General features: G+C 38.5%; 1 protein-coding gene across 4 annotated transcripts in view; it reads right to left on the reverse strand.

Annotated features, from left to right (window-relative positions):
- The window catches only part of LOC306859706 (utrophin-like), a gene marked incomplete at its 3' end in the record, with an annotated part of 219,628 nt that overhangs the window by 89,177 nt on the left and 109,676 nt on the right, over positions 1 to 20,775 (reverse strand). For all 4 annotated transcript variants that reach the window (XR_013783329.1, XM_079400906.1, XM_079400905.1 and 1 more), the window contains exons 54-55: positions 6,894 to 7,066; positions 5,684 to 5,840 (exon numbers count right to left, since the gene is read on the reverse strand). Coding sequence is in view for 3 of the 4 variants with exons in the window: in XM_079400906.1 (XP_079257032.1) it covers positions 5,684 to 5,840; positions 6,894 to 7,066 (330 nt within the window). The remainder of the gene's footprint in view (positions 1 to 5,683; positions 5,841 to 6,893; positions 7,067 to 20,775) is intronic.

Here is a 20,775-nt window from a genome sequence, read left to right on the forward strand (position 1 = left end):
ACATGACGGTGATTCAATCATTTTTATTTTTGAGCAAAATATCCCTTAAAGATGCCGCTTGCAGCTAAAACATGCTTTAGTAAACAACCTTCAACATCAGCGGCAAAAATCGAAAAGCTCCTCCATCTCTTCCCATCTCTCTCTTTCACAAAGATGATGACTGTTTCCACTTTTAAAGCCAAAAAGCGGCAAACTATCATCAGTGCTTCTCCTGAGCTCTTAAAACACTTCTGAGAGACACAAACAGCCACACACAAAAGCGTACGCATTCAGTCCTAAATGGCACATAATGAATAACCTCTGTGCCTGGAGTGAAAGACCATTCAAAACCATCAAATGGCAAACTACTCGACACATCCTGAACACCTTTAAAAGACCCCCAAACGAGCGCTCTAATGGCTCAGCTCCAGCCAAAACATCCTCAAGGCTTGTTTTTGGGGAGGATGGATGTGGAGGGAGACTGAGAGACTGTATTGTCTGCCAGTCATTGCAGCATTTTGCCCTCGACAGACTGAAGCTCAGGTCAAGATGCTGGAGTGGTGCCAAAGTGCTACTTATCGCTATAGCAACGCACAGCAACAATAATTACGCTGCTGCTTTTTTCAGTTCAGTAGGACGTCACCATTACTTTTTAATTGAACTAAATGGACATCGTGTTTATAAGTCAGATTGGTCCAGGTTCAGTACAGTCCAGCACGTGTGGCATGCCATCACATTTTGTTACTTGCTTTGAGGAAAACAAACAGGAAATGTGTCTTTACAGGAAAGCTCATATCTGTAACATGGATGTCTAAGGAGCAAATGTCTGGAAGATTGCAAAGCAGAAAAGCTAGCATTTTTGTTAAAGCATTTATATTGAATCATTTGAATCACCCGTACCATGGGTGCAGCAGGCGTAATGATATGACACAGTGCCTGAAAGTAGTCCCCAGCTATATCAGAAGTAGTTATTTAGTAGTATAAAGTATCGAAACTCTTTGGTCATTTTTGAGCGAGATGCTAATGGTCTAATCAGATTCAATGATCTATGCTAAGCTAAGCTAAAAGTGCTATCGCCAGACCCGGTGATCGGCTGAATGGCAGCTCTCTTAAAACTGCTTCTGGAAGTCAAGCCACATTTCAACCTGTCCGGTCAATACACACTTTTATCAGCTATAACTCCATCTGCTTTGAATGCCTTCAATTAGGAGAAGCAGAGAGAGGGCAAAAAGGCTTTAGCACAAGTCAAATCTTGAAAGACAAAGGCATTTGCATTGACGCAGTATCTGCCCTGGACCAAAAATACCAGACAACTAGCTTCCATGTAAATTAAAATCAATACCTGAGCAGCAAACTGACACTGATTCATAACTAATGTCTTGATTGAGACAAACAAAGACACATCGCTGTCAGCTTCAGACACATAAAAACTCACTGCCCGCTTCGCAAGGTGACCAGACTGTGAGCGCTCAAGTGCCTTTAATCTCTTTATTGCAGCATAAAAGGATCTTCAGAGTGATTCTTATTAGTTATAGTGAGGTCACTCTTTCCTGTCTAAGGTCAGAGAAAAGTTTAAGGCCTTAATCTTTCTCTTATTTAACACTTGGAGGATTCAAGACCCAAACGATCAGAATAAATCACACAGACGTCGCCATTATTGAACAGAGCGCAGCCGGCAAAGTAACAGCAATCAGCGCAAAGACAGTTTCCAAATTTTTTTAAGGTCATTATTTCTTTTTCTTGGTGTCTGGACTAAAAAACCTTACAGTGATGTGACTAATGCAGCATGATAGTGCTTATATAAGAGTTCCATGAAAAATCAGAAACCACGCGTATATAAATTTCAGTCTGTTCTTCACATTAAACTGTTATATTGCTTCAGATGGACTACTTTATGATACTTTTGTCGTGCTGTTCTGTCCTTTCTGGTCACTAAATTTATTTTATGTTCCATTGAAAAACATACAAGTTTTAAATGAAATTATGATTAAAAATAGTGTCTATTTGTCCTTGTAACAGTCAAAAGCTTTACAGGTCGAACACATTTCAGCTTTTATCAGTAAAACTGAGAATAACACACACTCTCCCGCTCACAGGACTTTCCAAAGCGGTGATTGATAGTTTTAATTATAGCAGCAATAAAGGAGGCTCTTCTATTGGATAATTAGATATGTGATTAATAAACATTATTACTGAGACATAAGGACGAGAAAAAATTCAGAGCTACTGTCCTCGAGTACTCTTTATGGCCAATAATCAAACCAATGCTGTGAGGATAAATGACATGCATGAATATGTTAATAGACGTCCGCCACACAGAGACACTCAATATCCATGAAACAGAGAGAAAATACCAGCTGAGAGAATAAATATTAAGGGATACTTCTCTAACACACATTTTTAAATATATTTATTTAATGGGTAATTGTACTAAATCTGTGCCCTTTGTGTGTGTGTGTGTGTGTGTGTGTGTGTGTGTGTGTGTGTGTGCGTGTGCGTGTGCGTGTGTGTAGGGAGGGACCAGTTCTCAGTATTTTCTCTTTTGCCTCGAACTCCTAATTTGTTGCTTAATAATCGTTAGTAAGGTAGTTGTTAAGTTTAGGTGTGGGGTAGGATAAAGGGATCTGAAATATGGTCATGCAGAAAAATGCATTAATATGGCCTTTATAAGTAATAATAAACAGCAAATATGCTATTAATGTGCATGCTAATAAGCAGTAGTTATTAGTGAGAACTGGTCCCTATATATATATATATTAGGGGTGTAATGATACACATATTCGTATTGAAACGTTCGGTACGAGGCTTTCGGGTTCGGTTCAAAAGACGATTTTGTATCGACGACAGCCAGAGATAGTCAAAAAAATCAATTATTGGCAATATTAAGAGGATTTGGCATTTCCAATTAATCTAGGCCATTACATTTTTATTTTATTAGGCCTATTATTATTAAATTAAGTTTACAATTAATTTGCCCCGCAATAATTACCACATAACTGACGTGCTGCGAGGATTACCAAAGATTAGGCTATTTACTCCTAAATTCAAATGTTTTTTTTTTTAAAAAGGGTCTTTTAAAACAGATCTATTATACAATAAATTATAGTCCTATAATTAAAATATTAACACTGCAGTCATCAATAAAAATCAATGAAATCAAAAGCTTTTATTTAAAGCACCGACTCTGTAAAATAGCCCGTTTAACATGAAATACGTTTCTTCTCATTGTTTCCCACTATGTATGGGCCACAAGAGAAATATTAAGGGAATAAATGAAAACAGTTAGCTATATACCGTTATCAGCACATGTTGAAGTAGATTGGTCTCTCGTCGTCTCTGAGAGAATAAGCGGCGTCAGATGCTGAAAGCTCCGTCATCCAGTTTTTACTTTCACTTTCTGCTTACAGTGAATTGACTGAGATTAAGATGTTCACCGGCATGAATATTGAGCAAGGTTTGCACGTTGCTTGTCCATTGGCTCGCCTTTAAAACAGAAATATTTCCAACATTGAGACGCAACCAATTACCCTGCCCCCCATATAGAAAACTCACCGAATCGTGACACCACTGTGTCGTATCGAATCAATCAATAAATATATATAATATAATGTGTAATGGTACACAAATTCGTATTGAAAATTTTCGGTACGGGTCTTTCGGTTCGGTATGCATGTGTACTGAACAAATCGTTCAAGTTTTTCCAGGAAATTCAGACAATAAATGCCGTTTTGGCGCTCTTTGATGTGGCGCGACATGTATCGCCGTATACAGCGCAGAGTGTAAGTGTGATCACCCCTTCCCCTTTATTACTAGTTTTAACGCAAAATTTACATGAAAGAACACCTCACCCCTCACGTAATCACTCGATTAGTCACAAAAATTTAGCATTTCATTTACCTCAGGCAAGTCATCAGTGTCCACAGCTCATTATTTGCTGGAGACATGAAGTCTAATGAAGAGTATTTTGTGAAATATTAGACTATACTTCATTATATTTACTTTACCCGTTAGTGATGTTTTAATTATTTAATGTATATGTTTAAATAAATATTTCATGAAACAAGTTATGACTTTGTAAATTACCGAGGTACGCACTGAACCGTCATGTTTGTGTACCGTTACACCCTAATATATATATATATATATATATATATAGGAATAGCGCACAAAAAACACTGGATGGAAACGTCACGATGTGCATAAAATAACTTGTGCGCACAATAGGATAAAAATTTTATCAGATAAGAAAAAATGTGCATAAACTACGATGGAAACGCATTAACCGAATAAATGCCACCTTGCGCATCAAAAAAGTCATGTGACTTTAAAAATCACCTTTTCAAAATGGAAAAGGCACCGTTTCCATTTCATTTAATGGGCTCATTACACAATTAATCTTGGAACAAAGGTCATTCTGCATCTCTTTAACTGGCTCAGTGTCTTTATCAGTGAAAGTTTTCAGACAGACAATGTGTTCGGCTCTTCTAAGTCTCTCAGACCTCACACAAATTATTCATTTTCACTTCCATCTCGTGTTCTGGGGCGCTCCATCCTGGTCGCCCGGTTGGCACGGCACACTAATCAGCCGTGACGTGTTCAAAAGGCCTGGCGTTTTGTACCCATGCGGCTAAAGCTCTTACCAGGGCAGCCGGCTCAAAGACAATCTATTATAAGAGCCCAAGAAAAAGATGAGGTGGAGAGAGAGAGGGAGAGAAAGTCAAAATGGGGGGCAATCTCTCTCTTCGCTCCAGAGAATCATTAGTCAAACTGTCTAGAGAAAGAGAGAGCGAGCATAACCAAACGGTCACAGACTCGTTACAGTTTCAACCTTCCTGCCACCGTCCCATAATTCCCTGCGCTGGTTTTGTCTGGTGTGTTCTGAGCGCTGCAGGGTTTCCTGCATCATACAGCAGAAAGCAAGCAGAAAACATGCCTGTACAGATCGAAAACTTATAACAGAAACCTCCTTAAACTGCTCTCTGGATCTGCGTATGTAAACATTTAAAGTCATTATATGTGACCCCGGTCAGTCAAACACTGATTAAAATGTTTATGGGTAAAGGTGAGAGTGTAAACGCTCTGATTGTGCAGCTCAGGTCTGCTATTATCTTGATTACTGTCATTATCACACAGATGGTTAATGACACATTTCGGTCATGTGTTAGGTCAGTGACACACTGTACACATATGACACGATCAGAATATAACCATTTAGCTGAGGAGCATAAACACTACAATATTTCCTGCAGGAGAATCTGAAGAGACGGAGAAGGAGAAAAAAAAATGTGTTGAAGACGATAGGATGGAGAGGAGAGACATAAGGAGGAGACACAAATAAGAAAGACAAAATGGGACCGAGGATGAGACCAGAGGAGATGGAAGACTAGACAACACAGCTGTTGAGGTGAGGAGAAGAAACAGGACAATAAAGAGAGACAAGATGAGACGAGTCAAGGTGAGGAGAGAGGACAAGAGATGATATGAGACAAGACAAGAAAGAAGAGGCAAGTGAGAGACAAGAACGAGAAGAGACGAGAGACATGATGATAGAGAGTTTACAGAAGAGACAGATGAGACAAGATAAGGTGACAGAGGAGAAGAGACAATGAGAAGGGTACAAAATGATATGACACGAGAAAGGATTTGAGACGTGAGGGATGAGATCGGATGAGATGAAACAGACAGCGATGAGACCGGCTCTCACCGTGCAGTGGGTCTGCTGCTGCAGCACTGTGGGCACGTCTCCTCCAGTGGGCATCTGTCTGTTCAGCTCCTCATCCTTCAGACTGATCCAGCGGCCCAGATCCTCCAGGATCGACAGAAGCCGGTTCCAGCGCTCAGCACTGGCGTCCAAGTGAGCCCTGCACACACGTTCACACACTTCTGAGAACTAATGAAGATCAGGACTTCCCACAAACACAGGGAAACTTTTCAACATTGTTGCTGGTGCAGATGTTCAGCCAGCCAGACAAGTTGAGAACCTTTTCATAGGGGATGCCAGGTGTTCGAGAAAAAAAAGAAAAGGATATTCGAATCTCAAAATTCAAAATCGAATGCCAACCCACCGAACGAATATTCAAATAATTGAATATTCTGGTCCAGCCCTATTGTATTCAAACAAATTAAATCACTTTGCTTGTAAATGTCTCCTTGTATCCTTTTATTAAGGGAAAACATGCTATTTGATATATTTTAATTGCACCCCTAAAGTGATTTGTTTTAGTGTGCTTATTTTTTCAGCTTAAAAGCTCATGCACTCCTAGGGAAAAGAGAAGTGTCAAGCGTGCGTATGTGTGTTAATGGATGCATCAGCAAGACTTGTAATTACACGTGTTCACTAATTAGTGCCTAATTAGATTAGAACACAATTAAACTGTTTTGCTCTCTCTCACACACAGACACAGTCTCCTGTTTGTCTATTTTGCCATTTGAAATGGCTCACACACGTGACAGCTATGCTACACACACACACACACACACACACACATCTGGTCAGGTATCCTTGTAGGGACTCTCCATAGGTGTAATGGTTTTTATACTGTACAAACTGTATTTTCTAATCGCCCTACACCACGAAACTTTGTGCATTTTTACTTTCTCAAAAAAAAAAAAAAACTCATTCTGTATGATTTATAAGCTTTTGTACCCATGGGGACCTCAATTTAGGTCCCCACCGTGACACGAGTCCCCATGAGTCTGTGTGTATATTCAGGTTTAAGTCCCCACCAGGATATATAAACCTGTACACACACACACACACACACACACACAGCTGCTCAAATTGACAATAGAAGTGAAACACAGCTCTATCTGCCCTTACTAAGTGACTAAGTATGATGGTATTTAAGTGACCTCAACATTAAGGTGCGAGCACTTGAACTTGAGATGTGTGTGTGTGTGTGTGTGTGACTGACCGTATATTGGCTGATTTGGCCTTCAGGTCGTTCCAGCGCTGGTTCATATCATCCAGTCTCTGTTGGAGGAAAACTGCTTCCTCTGAGCTCCCCAGAGCCTTCCCCATCTTCATCTTATTCCCATCTACACTCCTGAAGACATCGTTATGAGCCTCGATCTCGGCCTGGATGTCCTACGCACAGAGAGAGAGAGACAGAGACAGCTTTAATTACACTGTTACCACCTTCATTATGTGGATTTGTTAAAGGAAAAGATAAATAAATCAGCAAAGACAGACTGAGACATTTCCACACCTCCGCTGAGAGGAAAACACACAATTAAAGCTGTCAGTCTGATACTGACACACACACACACACACAAACACACACACACACAGTGTGTGTGAAGATGAATCACACTACACGTGAAAGCACACACAAAGACACTGAGCACATAATCTAGTCATTCATACCATCCAATAGAATTATTAGTTATGAACTAATACTTTTTTATATTCTTTGTTTACTTTTGTTTGCTTTAAGTTTATTTTTATGTCTATTTTTGGTTTATTTAGTTTCAGTAGATTATAACAAAAAACACAATGTCTGAAACAATAAAACTGTCAATGAAAAAAATCTAAACAAAAGAGAATGTCTGAAACTGCCAGCGGAGGGAAAAACAAACAAAACTAAATATAAATTAATACATCAGTGAATACATCTTCCTCAAAAGATGCTGTCTGGTATGACGTAAATAGGGCTATTTTTCCCAGGTGAACAGCTACAACTGATGCCCAGAATAAACACAGTCAGCCAATCAGAGCAGAGCTAGCCATTCTGGATGGTTATTGTCATTTTGCCATTTAAGGCAGCAATTTGAATCAAGAGAGCAACTGCCAAGAACACATGACAAGAACACACACACACAGCAGACTGAAGCTTCAGCGCTCTAGAAATCTATTTCTGCTGTTCATCTGTTATAGTTCTTAATGAAATATTTAACTGTGATCAACTCAAGCACGAGCCCCACACACACACAAACTCCCTCATCTGGCAGTCTGACCTATTAAACGAGGCAATAAAAAAGCTTTTCTCGTTAATAAAGTTAAATAATTGCTTCTCGATCATAAAGACTCCCCAGAGCTGTCGTTCAGTGTGCTCTAATTTAACCAGACTCACCCACAAACCCAAGAGAGAGAAAGAGAGACACAGGTTAAAAGAAAAAAAAGTGACATTTTCATGTTTGACCTTTCCTTGTTTGTTGACGGAAGCATCCTCATCAACACACACACACACACACACGCATATACACACACAGCTCCACACACTCTCACAGGTGGGAGATGCTCTTCACACTGAGTGCGCTCTGAAAGCCTCTCTTTCCTGGAAGTAGTTATTGCACAGATAGCAGACACTTTTATCCAAAGTGACTAACAGTACACTGGCTGCTGTACCGTTCCCTCCAGCAACCTGAGCTTAAGTGTCTTGATCGAGGACAACATTGGTATAGTTCACAGATCACAAATGAATAATATATCTGTGTATGTATGTATGTATGAATGCATGTATGTATATATGTGTGTGTGTGTGGGTGCGTATATACATGTATGTGTGTGCATATGTAAAATATATAAAATACACATTTTAAATAATTTAAAATTCATAATTTTTTTCTTAGTGTTCTTAATTTTGGTAATGCTTCATTTTACAGTGTCCTTGTTACGATACATACACTTACTATATTAATAACAGTAAATTATACATAATTATAAGCAACTAAACCTAAAATAAGTACTGGTGTAATTCAAGTATTTTCTTTTTTGTTTTCATTTTAGAGTTGCTTAAAGTTGTAGTAATTTTTTTGTTTCTCATTTTTAATTTATTTTTCATTCAGTTTTTATTACGTTTTAGTTTATTTAGTTTTAGTAATTTTAGTTTTTCAACTTTGATTGAAAATGAGAAGTGCTGCCTTGGTAACTAGCTGAAAAGGTTTTTTTTTTTTTTTTTTAAATAAAATGTTTTTATGGTTCTTGTTAATGATAATAACCCTGGTAATTGAATGTTATTAATTAATATCACTCAGTAATTATTTGTGTAATTACACTGTAACAAGGACACCTTTAAACAAGGAATTTTAATAGTTCATCCCTAATGATCTATCATGTTGTTCCAGATGTAGTCTCCACCAATCTGGCGAGCAACAGTTTAAGTTTGACTCGCTTTTGGCACTTGTGTAACTTTCGGACCCAGTCGCCACACCACCCCGATCCATTCCTCCACAATCAAACAAATACCTCCTCAAACTTCTGCAGCAACTCCTGCAAGCTGAAGTTCAGACCAATCATCGTGATCTCCGTCTACCTCTACCACGCTACATTCCAAAACGCCATCGACGGAGAGAAATCTGGCAACGGATCAGTCTCCTCTGGAGGTCCACACACGCATAACGCAGCTCATCATATGCAGGAACATCTGTGAAGAGCACACACACACACGTCTGGTGGCGTGGAGCGGAGCCTGAGCGCCTGTGCCGAAGCTCTGCCGCTTTGTGCTGAGAGATGCATGCTCCAGCATTCGATGGATCTTGGTCAGCGTTTAGGATCTTCTGCAGGCCTGGATTTCAGAGGCAGATTGAAGATAGAGTTAGGGATTCAACCACATATCCATATGTTGGTTCAGTGATCTGGAGATGATTTAGCTGCTTGTTCTCACTAAGCACACACGGCTCTTTCTCTCTAGTCCAGACAAACACAGAAAGCGTCTTGTTCCTCCAGGTTCCTGTGACCCTCGGGCAAGCGTTCGCACTCAATTACCCGTGTCAAAGAGCCTCTGCGTGGATCGCTCTGATGGGCAGGGCAGGAGAGCAGCACGGCTGTCTGATTCGCTCTCTCTCGTGGAAAACACACACACAGAGCCAAGAAGAGCGCTGGAGGTCTGATCTTGAGGAGAACATCTCCAAATCTAGACATGTGGAAAGGCCAGAAGCAAGTGAGATGTGAAGGTCTTCATCTTTGCTTGTTTCACAAGTGCACTTTGATCTTCACGTGTTCCATCAGCACTTGAAGAACATCCATTCAGATGGAGGTCTGAAATATGCTTTTCTTTCTGGGTGTAAAGCTCTCCACAGGTAGCTTGAAGTTTTCCAGAACTTCCAAAAGTTTTCCCGAAACTCTCTGACTGGCAAGCTTTCCTCTTCTGTGGTCTACTCTGTCTGCTGGCTCCCAGAGCTGACTTTTCCCGCTCTCTCTTCCACTCTCTCTCCTGTCTTTCCCTCCAGTGGCAGCTGTTTATTATTTTATTCAGCATCCTCTGTTTCCCCTCCTCTTTCCCTCCACTCCTCCATCCCACTCCAAACTAAACACACACACACACACACCCACTTCCTGTAGGGCCCCACCATGAAAGAGAGTGAGCTCAGTGCCGAAAATGAAAAAGAACGTTCGACAAGAACGTGAAGGCGGGAAAGACAACGTTTTATGAAGTACTGCAACAACTTCAGCATCTGTGAATATGGGAAGCTCTCACATGAGCGAGAGAGAGACTCAGTAAGCACGAGTATGTGCTTAAAACACAACATATTTTGCAACATTGTAAACAGTGAATGTTTGCAGCAATATACAGCTACATACTGCAGATGTTACAATTTATTAAAGCAACATATTGTGCCTCATGTTAGCAACATATTTTACGATATTGTAGACATAGCGACTTATTGCAGTGATATGCATCAACATGCTGCAGATTTTGCAACTTATTACAGTGACATTGCACCCTATTGTAGCAACGCATTGAAACATTTAATATTTATCGTAGCAACATACAGTATCTTGTGACACTACAGATATAGTGACTTACTGCAGTGATGTATAACAACATATTACAGATGTTGCAACTTCTTACAGCAACATATTGTAGATATTGTGCCTTATTGTAGCAACATATATTGCAACATTGCACCTTATCTGCAGTATGTTGCTGCATATGACTTTTTCCAGTAATATTCAGCTTATAGCAATTGTAGTAACATATTGTGGCGTATTATGGATTGTCAATTTTATTCGCAGAACTATAGCTACAGCATGGCATAGACAAACTGTAGATATATTGCAGATATTGTGCTCTAAAGCATGGACATAGAGCAGATTTCAGAACACATATTTTAGAGATACATATAGTGATGCCACAGATACTATTACATATTTTTGCAAATATAGAGACAAGTTGTAGATATTGCAGCAAACACTGTAAAATGCATCATCCAGATGAATAGACGTCTCTGCGATGGACGTGTGCTATCAGTGAAGTGCTCTTCTCTCAGATGTCTGGGTTGTGACTGAAACAAGTCTATGACTCACTCAGATACTCCACCAAATGTTCAATCGCTCTCTCATATTTCACATTTTTGCTTTTGTATTTGTCACCAATATCTCACTTTTCCTTTAGATATCACCACCTATTCCTTTCTCTGCAGCGCTCTGAGTTAAACAGCCTCGTTCAGTGTGTGTGTGTGTGTGTGTGTGTGTGTGTGTGTGTGTTACGCTTCCTTTGAAATTCATAACGTACATATGGGCATTTCTTGGCTTGTCTAAATACATAAAGTCAGCGTGTCAGGGGCCATGTGGTCCGAATGTACTCGCGCACAGCCTACAGCAGCCAGGAGCAAAGACAGAAGACAATTCTGAATATTCATAAGCGAATCCCTTTGAAGTGCCTTTACTTCATTAGCGCATTTACATAATGAATATCCAGCGCGGCACGTTTGATGTGCGCAAAGTCGCATGTGTGCGAGTCTAAACAAACCCTGCTGGATTACAATCAAATCAGGATATGAATGTGTGTAACATAATAGTTCATGAGTTATTACATGAGAATGCTTGTTTACGCATACAAAAGTAATGCAGATGATTACAACAACTGAGAATCAGGCTGCAGTTGAAATAAACACCCAGAAACACCGAAGATCGGAGGGAATGCATCAAAACACTGGCTGGAGAATGATACTAAACTGGTTGAAAGCGGAAAGAGGGCGAGGGGTGAAATCAGAGGGCGAACGGAAACATGAGGGAAACGTTTCACAGCTCTGGGAATTATGGGAAGAGAGTCACTGGGAGAAATGATAACGCAAAGTTTGAGCCGAGAAGTGTGGTTTCAACATGGCTACTGCTCATGAACGCTTTGACATTATTAGGAAGGCACGTCTACATGGACATTTACACTACATCACAAACACATGCATGCACGTGCGTGCACACACACACTTATATTGTGGAAACTTAATTTCCCGTAGAGCTGCTTTGCAACGATTTGTATCGTAAAAAGCACTATACAAATAAACTTGAACTTGAACACTTACTTTGATCTTGTGAGCTGTGATGGAGCAGATTTCTGCGCAGGCACTTCTAACAAACATCTGTGTCCAGTTCACATCTGCACCTTACTGATAATGGTGTGTGTGTGTGTGTGTGCGCATGCGTAGCTGGTGGACAAATGTCCCTAAATGTTAGCTAAGTCTGACAAAACCTCCCTTTAAGAATATCACGAGGTGGGAAACCTCTGTGGGAGTGAATGATAATATAATATAATATATTCATTGAAATTTTAACAAATTCACTGGTTTGACTTTTAAAAATTGACTTTCTATCTGTCTGTCTGTCTGTCTATATATATATCTATCCTGACAATAGTGATTAATCTATTTGAATTGATTTTCATTTTGATGAACCACTGTTGATTTCTTAACCACTTGATTTATTTGAAGCATGCCTACCATCCATTAAATGACACCGCGCTTTGTGCTTTATTTCGGCTTTCTGCCAATTTTATCACCAAATTCAAACAATAAATACCATTTTGATGCCGTTTAATGTGGCATGACAGGTCAAGTTAAATCACTGAATCTAATGGATTCTAATTTTAACCTTTAATACTATAGTAAATGTACCAACGGACTATATCAACCATAGTTTATCAACTTTGATCAAGAGATTCCTTGAGGCTTCCTTCAGCATAACTGAAAAGTACTGTGTCTGATATATATTCAAATTAATACATTTTGAATCAAATCAAGATCAGAAACCAAACCAAGAGACTTTTTATAACTGACATATAAGTAAAGTTTGTGTTGACGTCATTGTAATATTTGTATATTTAATTGTGGTTGGTCTGTTCTTTGTTTGCTTGTTTTTAACATTGTGACACATAAACCACATTGTGTTGATTCTCATCCACAGATCTCAGAAAACAGTGTGTGCTGTGTGTCATGACCACAGCTCTGATGCACATTTCATTTAACAGAACCACAGTTTATAACCTAAACAAACTTAAACACTGGTCCTGCCGTAGCCTGTTAGTTCCTTCTAGAAATGCCAAGTAAACTGGACTTTTTTCCCACATCTTTCACTGGTGTGTGACTAAACTATGAACCAAACACATGACTTCACCAGCAACAGCAGACGGTTACATATGCTCGACACAATCTATCTGTAAGAGTCTGCTGATGTGCACGTGTGATCAAACACATCTACAGAAACACTTTCAGAGGATCTGTTCTCAAGTAAACCAGCCATGAAGAATAAGAAGCCTTTACGCTTTTAATAAAGAGAGCTGCAGTACACTTTTAGATAATAAATAAATAAATCAAAGCAAGACTATTGTTAGAGCTACTTATTTGAGGTAATGATGTGTTCCAGCATTCACTAAACACTGAAAAACAATTAAAAAGGTTTTACGTTAACTGGTATAACCTCTCAGCCTTAGCAACGGAACATTATGTATTCATTTTTTAAGAAGTTAGTCTGAACAAAGCTCTTTTATATTCGGATACGATAATCCAGAGAATTCACTCAGACCAAAAACAACTTCGCACATCAGAAGAGCTTCTCTCTAAATTTATCAGAAATTCTACACGTGTGACTCAGTCAAATATATCTCTAAATTATGAAACTAAATAACATATTTACCTACTTGTGCCCTTCAGCAGAAATGCAGAAAATGAATAGTTAGCAAACACTAAATTCTAAATGAACCAATTAAAGCTATAAAAGTTATTGATTTGCTCTTTTTTCTTGGATTAATAGACATCACAGCAGCTGGTTATTAGGTTATGTGCCTGCTATTGCTTTAAAAGCTGACGCGGATCTGACACGCATCTTATTTTCTCACAAATCTCTTTACCTTTTCTGACCCACTTCAGGTCTTAAAGTCTCTACTAATGAGTGGACGAGTTGAATCGGGTGTTTTAGATGAGGGAGACAGTGCTGTGGTGCCTCAGGACAGTTTTTAAAACCATTTCAGAGACATATTCTTAAATGTGAAGCATATATATCATATTGCATGCATGCACAGTTTTAAGGCCGTATGTGTATGTATGTGTATATACACATACACAAATATAATTCCTTTATTATTTTTGTTTGGATGTTGTTTGTGTGCTATAGTTGCAAAACAAATATAAATATAGCATTTTGATTTGAATGTTGAATGCTCCTCTGCATATTTTAGCATCTATTATTTCTCTCAGTGTTTTGTTCTATCATTATTCCACAGCCGTGCTTCTCAAACATTTTAGGCAAATACCACCTTTGATCCAAATAAGCATTAACAATCATGTTCCTCTTATCAACACTGAGCAAAACTGACATCTCTGAGCGCAGCTTTAAGGCCTGTGTGAGCAGCATAATGCCATGTTGGTGTAATAATGTACAAATTAATATCAATGTTCCTGGAGTAATTCTAAATCATGGCTGTAAGACCCTCATCAGTCCCTTGATGGATCTGTGTAGGGAGCCTACATGAGCAGCATCTAAAACACACACCATAACCACAGCATTTATAATAGCAAAGATTACAAAGTAACTGCATGTCTTAGTTTTTTGCAGTCCAATTCAGATGCATCAATAATACATATATCGTGGAATTTGGGGCAGTGTAGTCCATTTCACAACAACTCGTGCTTGAACTGCTGCATTATAGATGTGCTCAAAACTGAGAGTCAGAAAGCAGATGTCTACAAATTCAGCATTGAGACGTCTACTTCCAGCAAACAGAATAAAGCCCCACCCTTTTCACATCACATACACTCAAAACTCCTTTAAAGGTGTAGTTCACTTAAAAATGAAAATCCCATGAAACTTTCCTCACCCTTAGTCCATCCGAGATGTAGATGAGTTTGTTTCTTCATCAGAAATGTAGCATTCCATCACTTGCTCAGCAATGGCTCCTCTGGAGTGAATGGGTGCCGTCAGAATGAGAGTCCAAACAGCTGATAAAAACATCACAGTAATCCACAAGTAATCCAAAGTAGTCCACCAACTAAAGCGGCAGGTTTGTAAGAAACAAATCCATCAATAAGACCTTTAAACTTTAAACCATTGCTTCTAGCTAAAATATGAATCCATAATCAATAATATTGCTTCTTCCAGTGAAAAAGTAATCTCGCCTGAATCAGGAGAGAAATCTGCACAGATCAAGCACTGTTTACAAGCCAAAACAGTCTAAACAAATATGTTTGTGGATTCTGATGTGAGAGATGGACTTTAATCACTGGAGAAATTGTTATTACAGATTATGGACTGAAGCAACAAATTTTTACATTTCTTGATTTTTTACCAAAACAAAGCTTTTCACATCTCAAGATGTTAACTGATGGACTGGAGTGGTGTGGATTATTGTGATGTTTTTATCAGCTGTTTGGACTCTCATTCTGACGGCACCCATTCACTGCAGAGCATCCATTGATGTACAAGTGATGTAATGTTACACTTCTCCAAATCTGATGAAGAAACAAACTCATCTTAAGCAGGGGGACACGTCTGGCACTGCAGGATTTGAGTCCCCCGTAGTGTGTTACTGATGGTAGCCTTTGTTACTTTGGTCCCAGCTCTCTGCAGGTCATTCACTAGGTCCCCCCGTGTGGTTCTGGGATTTTTGCTCACCGTTCTTGTGATCATTTTGACCCCACGGGGTGAGATCTTGCGTGGAGCCCCAGATCTAGGGAGATTATCAGTGGTCTTGTATGTCTGATCCACAGTTGATTTCTTCACACCAAGCTGCTAGCCTATTGCAGATTCAGTCTTCCCAGCCTGGTGCAGGTCTACAATTGTGTTTCTGGTGTCCTTCGACAGCTCTTTGGTCTTGGCCATAGTGGAGTTTGGAGTGTGACTGTTTGAGATTGTGGACAGGTGTCTTTTATACTGATAACGAGTTCAAACAGGTGCCATTAATACAGGTAACGAGTGGAGGACAGAGGAGCCTCTTAAAGAAGAAGTTACAGGTCTGTGAGAGCCAGAAATCTTGCTTGTTTGTAGGTGACCAAATACTTATTTTACAGAGAAATTTACCAATTAATTCATTACAAATCCTACAATGTGATTTCCTGGATTCTTTCCCCCCATTCTATCTCTCATAGTTGAAGTGTACCCATGATGAAAATAACAGGTCTCTCTCATCTTTTTAAGTGGGAGAACTTGCACAATTGGTGGCTGACTAAATACATTTTTGTCCCACTGTATACACTTGAATTATCTGTATATATTGTATATTTTCTGTGTATATGTGTACCACCAGAGGACATTCTGCTAATTTGGAGAAATATGCACACATTTCTGATCAGATTGACAGTAATACGTTTCTGTGGCGGTTCTCTCATTCAGCAGGACTGCTGATTTCTGTCTGTCTCTCTATCGTCCCGCCATCGCAGCGCTGCATTCCTCAGTAATAGCAGCTCACTCCTCCCTGCAGCACACTCTTATCAGACCAGTGTGATTTCCTCCCGCTCAATACACCGCTCATGGGTGTGTGTGAGAGACACGGATACACCTTTAATGCTAGAACAAGTGCTTAGCTTATTCTTACTATAAAACAAAAGCAGAACTTACTATAAGAAATAATAATTTCAGTAATCATAACATATGGAATAAAGAAAAACACTGACATTAAAAGAAAACGTTAGCTAAGTAAAATTAAAACATTAAATAACTAGGTACGCTACTGTTAAAGGGTTTAGGGCTGGTTGTTAAGTTGCTTATTCATTTTTGAAAGAAATTCATACTTTTATTTATCAAGGATGCAATAAATGGATCAAATCTAACAGTAAAGACATTTCAAATAAATGCTGTTCTTTTGAACTTTCTATGCGTCAAAGAATCATAGAATGTAACAGTTAAATTGAAAATAAATATTACGAGCTAAAATAACTTGATTTTCAAACAACAATGACTGATATTGTAGTGCTGTAAAGGTCACCTGACTGATGCTGTTATTTTCACATGATGGACAAAAATGAAAGACAACTCCTAGATCGTCACCTAATTAAAGACGAGCAGAGATCTACTGACAGATGCAGACTAGCACTAACACACTAGTTTGACCGATGTGGGTTGTGGGTATGGATGGAGCCATGTGGGAACTCGAACAACTGAAATCAATAAACTTGCAGTATTTTCTGATGCAATGTAAATGTTTGGACTGCTTTCACTCGTGGTCTGAAGACTGGAGTAATGCTGCTGAAAATCCAGCGCTGCATCACAGGAATAAATGACATCTTACAATGAATTCACATAGACAATAGCTATTTTAAATTGTAATAATATTTCACGTCTTTCGGATGAGACGTTAAACCGAGGTCCTGACTCTCTGTGGTCATTAAAAATCCCATGGCACTTCTCGTAAAGAGTAGGGGTGTAACTCCTGGTCAAATTCCCTCTACTGGCCCTTGTCTATCATGGCCTCCTAATAATCCCTATACACTTGATTGGCTCTATGACTCTCTCTCCTCTCCACCTGTATCTGGTGTGTGGTGAGCGCACTGGCGCCGTTGTACTGTGGCTGCCGTCGCATCATCCAAGTGGATGCTGCACACTGGTGGTGGTTGAGGAGACCCCCCCCCCACATGATTGTAAAGCGCTTTGGGTGTACAGCAATACACAATAAAGCGCTATATAAATGCATCATTCATCATCATCATCATCACTGCTGTTTTTGATCACATGAATGCAGTCTTGGTGAGCAGAAGAGACTATTTTTTATATCAAATAAATGTTCTGTTTCAAATAAATGCTTTTCCAGCTCTTCAACTGTTTTCAACATAGGGCTGGACAATAATTCAATATCAATATGTATCGCGAGATAAGTTTTTTCAGTAACGGTGATATGATTTTTAAACACATTTCCGATATTTCGATATACATTACCAGTGTTTCTCATACATTGATTTATTTGTGGTGTTTGACTTTGTTGAATAAACATGAGCACTGCACGTTTTAAAATCAAAACGCGTCACGGGTGTTTTATATGAATGTATTTCTGAAGGGAACCGACTGTCTTCAGAAAAGTTTCAATAACATTTTCATTTGATCTGATAAAGTGGCGTTCATGAGCGGAGCTGCTTTGATTACAGCCGTTACTGTGGAAACCGCTAGTTCTGCCGCTCTCACAGCGCCTCCTGCTGGCAGACAATCAGATTGCATTTTCAAGAATAAGTCTGTCCAAGTATATATCGCTGCAGTCCGGAGACCTCCAAGTGGGAGGGACTTATGCCGCAAGTAGGTTGGGACAGCTCCAAGAGGGAGGGTAGGTTTAGGGTTTGGTGTAGGGCATATTAACAAGGCCTGACCTGCCTATTTGGAGCTAGCTCCGACCTCCGTTTATACCTATCTCAGCCTGTCTCAAGCAACATGCTTTTGTTGTTGCTCATTTTTTTTATATTTCTGCAGCAACTCACAGCACTATTCATACTCTTTATCCTGGCTGAAACACATTTGTTTCAATCTATAAGAACAATCAGCCTACACTACCATTAAAAACATTCTACTTGGCTGTTTTCAACATTATAATAAATGAGCAGTATATCAGAATATTATAATGATTTCTCATGTGACTGGAGTAATGATGCTGAAAATTCAGCTTTGATATCACAGGAATAAATTACATTTTAAAATAGAAAACAGTTATTTTAAATAGCAAAAATATTTCAAAATGTTACAGTTTTTCTGTATTTTGGATCAAATAAATGCAGGCTTGGAGAGCAGAAGGGACTTCTTAAAAAAACCAAAAAAATCATACTGTTCAAAAACTATGTATATTAGTATGTTAGTTTGAAGTTAAAGATATTAATAAGGTGAGTCTGAGATGTTTATTTGACAGTGATTTCACATTTCTTGTTTGTATGAAGGCTAAATACAAATAAAAGGTGAACATTATTTGTGCGTTTTTTTGTTTTTTTATAAAATATATAGTTTTATATAGGTTTCTTAGACTTGGCAAATTAATTTTCCATAAGTTTGTAGGTACAGACATCTGTTGCGGCCATTCTTCATTTCGATATCGGAATTATATCGTATCGACCGAAATTAAGAAATATATCGTGATATAAATTTTGGCCATATCGTCCAGCCCTATTTCAACATAAAATGTTTTTTGAGCAGCAAATCAACACTGAATTAATCAAAAGTGACAACAAAAACATTTATTATTTTATGGGTCAGGGTGGGTTTTAAATTTGTACAGTTGCTTTTTGTTTTGTGCTACTGTTCCAAGGAATAAAACACAATAAACAATTGTTAAAAAAACAAAACAAAAATGTATAATACAATTAGATTTTTATTTAAATATTATTAATAAAAAAAAACATTAATAATAATAATAATATATAATAATTATATATAATAATAAATAATAATATATATAATAATTATATATAATAATAAATAATAATATATATATATATATATATATATATATATATATATATATATATATATATATATATATATATATATATATATATATATATATATATATATATATGTATATACTTTCCCCCCTAAAAAGTAAGCAGCACTGGCCACAGACAATTCAGTTTTGCCATCACAATAATAAATGATGCTTTGAAATATAGTCAAACAGAAAATGGTTATTTTAAAATGTAATAATATTTATAATTTATGATAATGCAGTCTTGGTGAGCAGAAGAGACTTCCAAAAACACAAATCTAGCTCTTTTTTGTTTTGTTTTTGCGAAAGCTGCACATTAATTTGTGATTTGCTACTGCTGATTTGTCTGCTTTATTACACTAGGCTGCTGGATTGTTTTCCAAATCTAAGCATTTTCATCATTTAAAAAATTAAAAGAATCATTAACGAACTGGAATCGCAACTGGAAGCATGTTTGTTAAATGAATGATTATTCTCCACTGAGGAACGAGCTGAAGCGGGAATGAGAAGAGCAAACAACAGCTACTGTAAATGACAGAAAACGCACACACACACACACAGTTCTCATGGGAGCAGACGGGTGGTGCGCTGGATATTTGTACAGCCAATCAGACGATAAGAGAGGGTTTCCACGACGACCAGAACAGAACATTTAAGATTCTTTCTGTCTCAAAGGGGAAAAGGGCAGAGATTACAGGAAAGGCTGTCCGACAATCACTCCTAAAATGAGAGAGAGAGACGGACTGGAGGTGGAGAGGACGGTCAAACTCAAGTGGCTAAATTTGGGCTTGAAGATCAAAATGATGAGAAAGACTGATGGAAGCCGCTGTGAAACACAATCAGCAGCTCTCTCATTCATGATCCAGCCAAACTTATTCTCCACATCAGAGCGCTGTCTGTGTGTGTGTGTGTGTGTGTTTGTGTGTGTGTGTGTGTGCTCCGCTGCAGTTTTATGCATCACTAAGTGCTGATCTATCATTTCTGCTCGCAGACACATTAAACACATCATCTGTGTGAGCAGTAGATCACACTGACCTCAGACCTGCTGCTAAACTCACTTTATATCACCATTCAGATAGACTAGAGAGAGAGAGACATATGTACATTGTTTTGCACCACATCAAAAAAGATTGAAATGTTTTGGAAATGCAAATGCACAATTATTTGGCATGGCAATAAAGCATTAAACCTG

The sequence above is a fragment of the Barbus barbus genome (genome assembly GCF_936440315.1).
Source record: "Barbus barbus genome assembly, chromosome: 40".
NCBI lineage: Eukaryota > Metazoa > Chordata > Actinopteri > Cypriniformes > Cyprinidae > Barbus > Barbus barbus.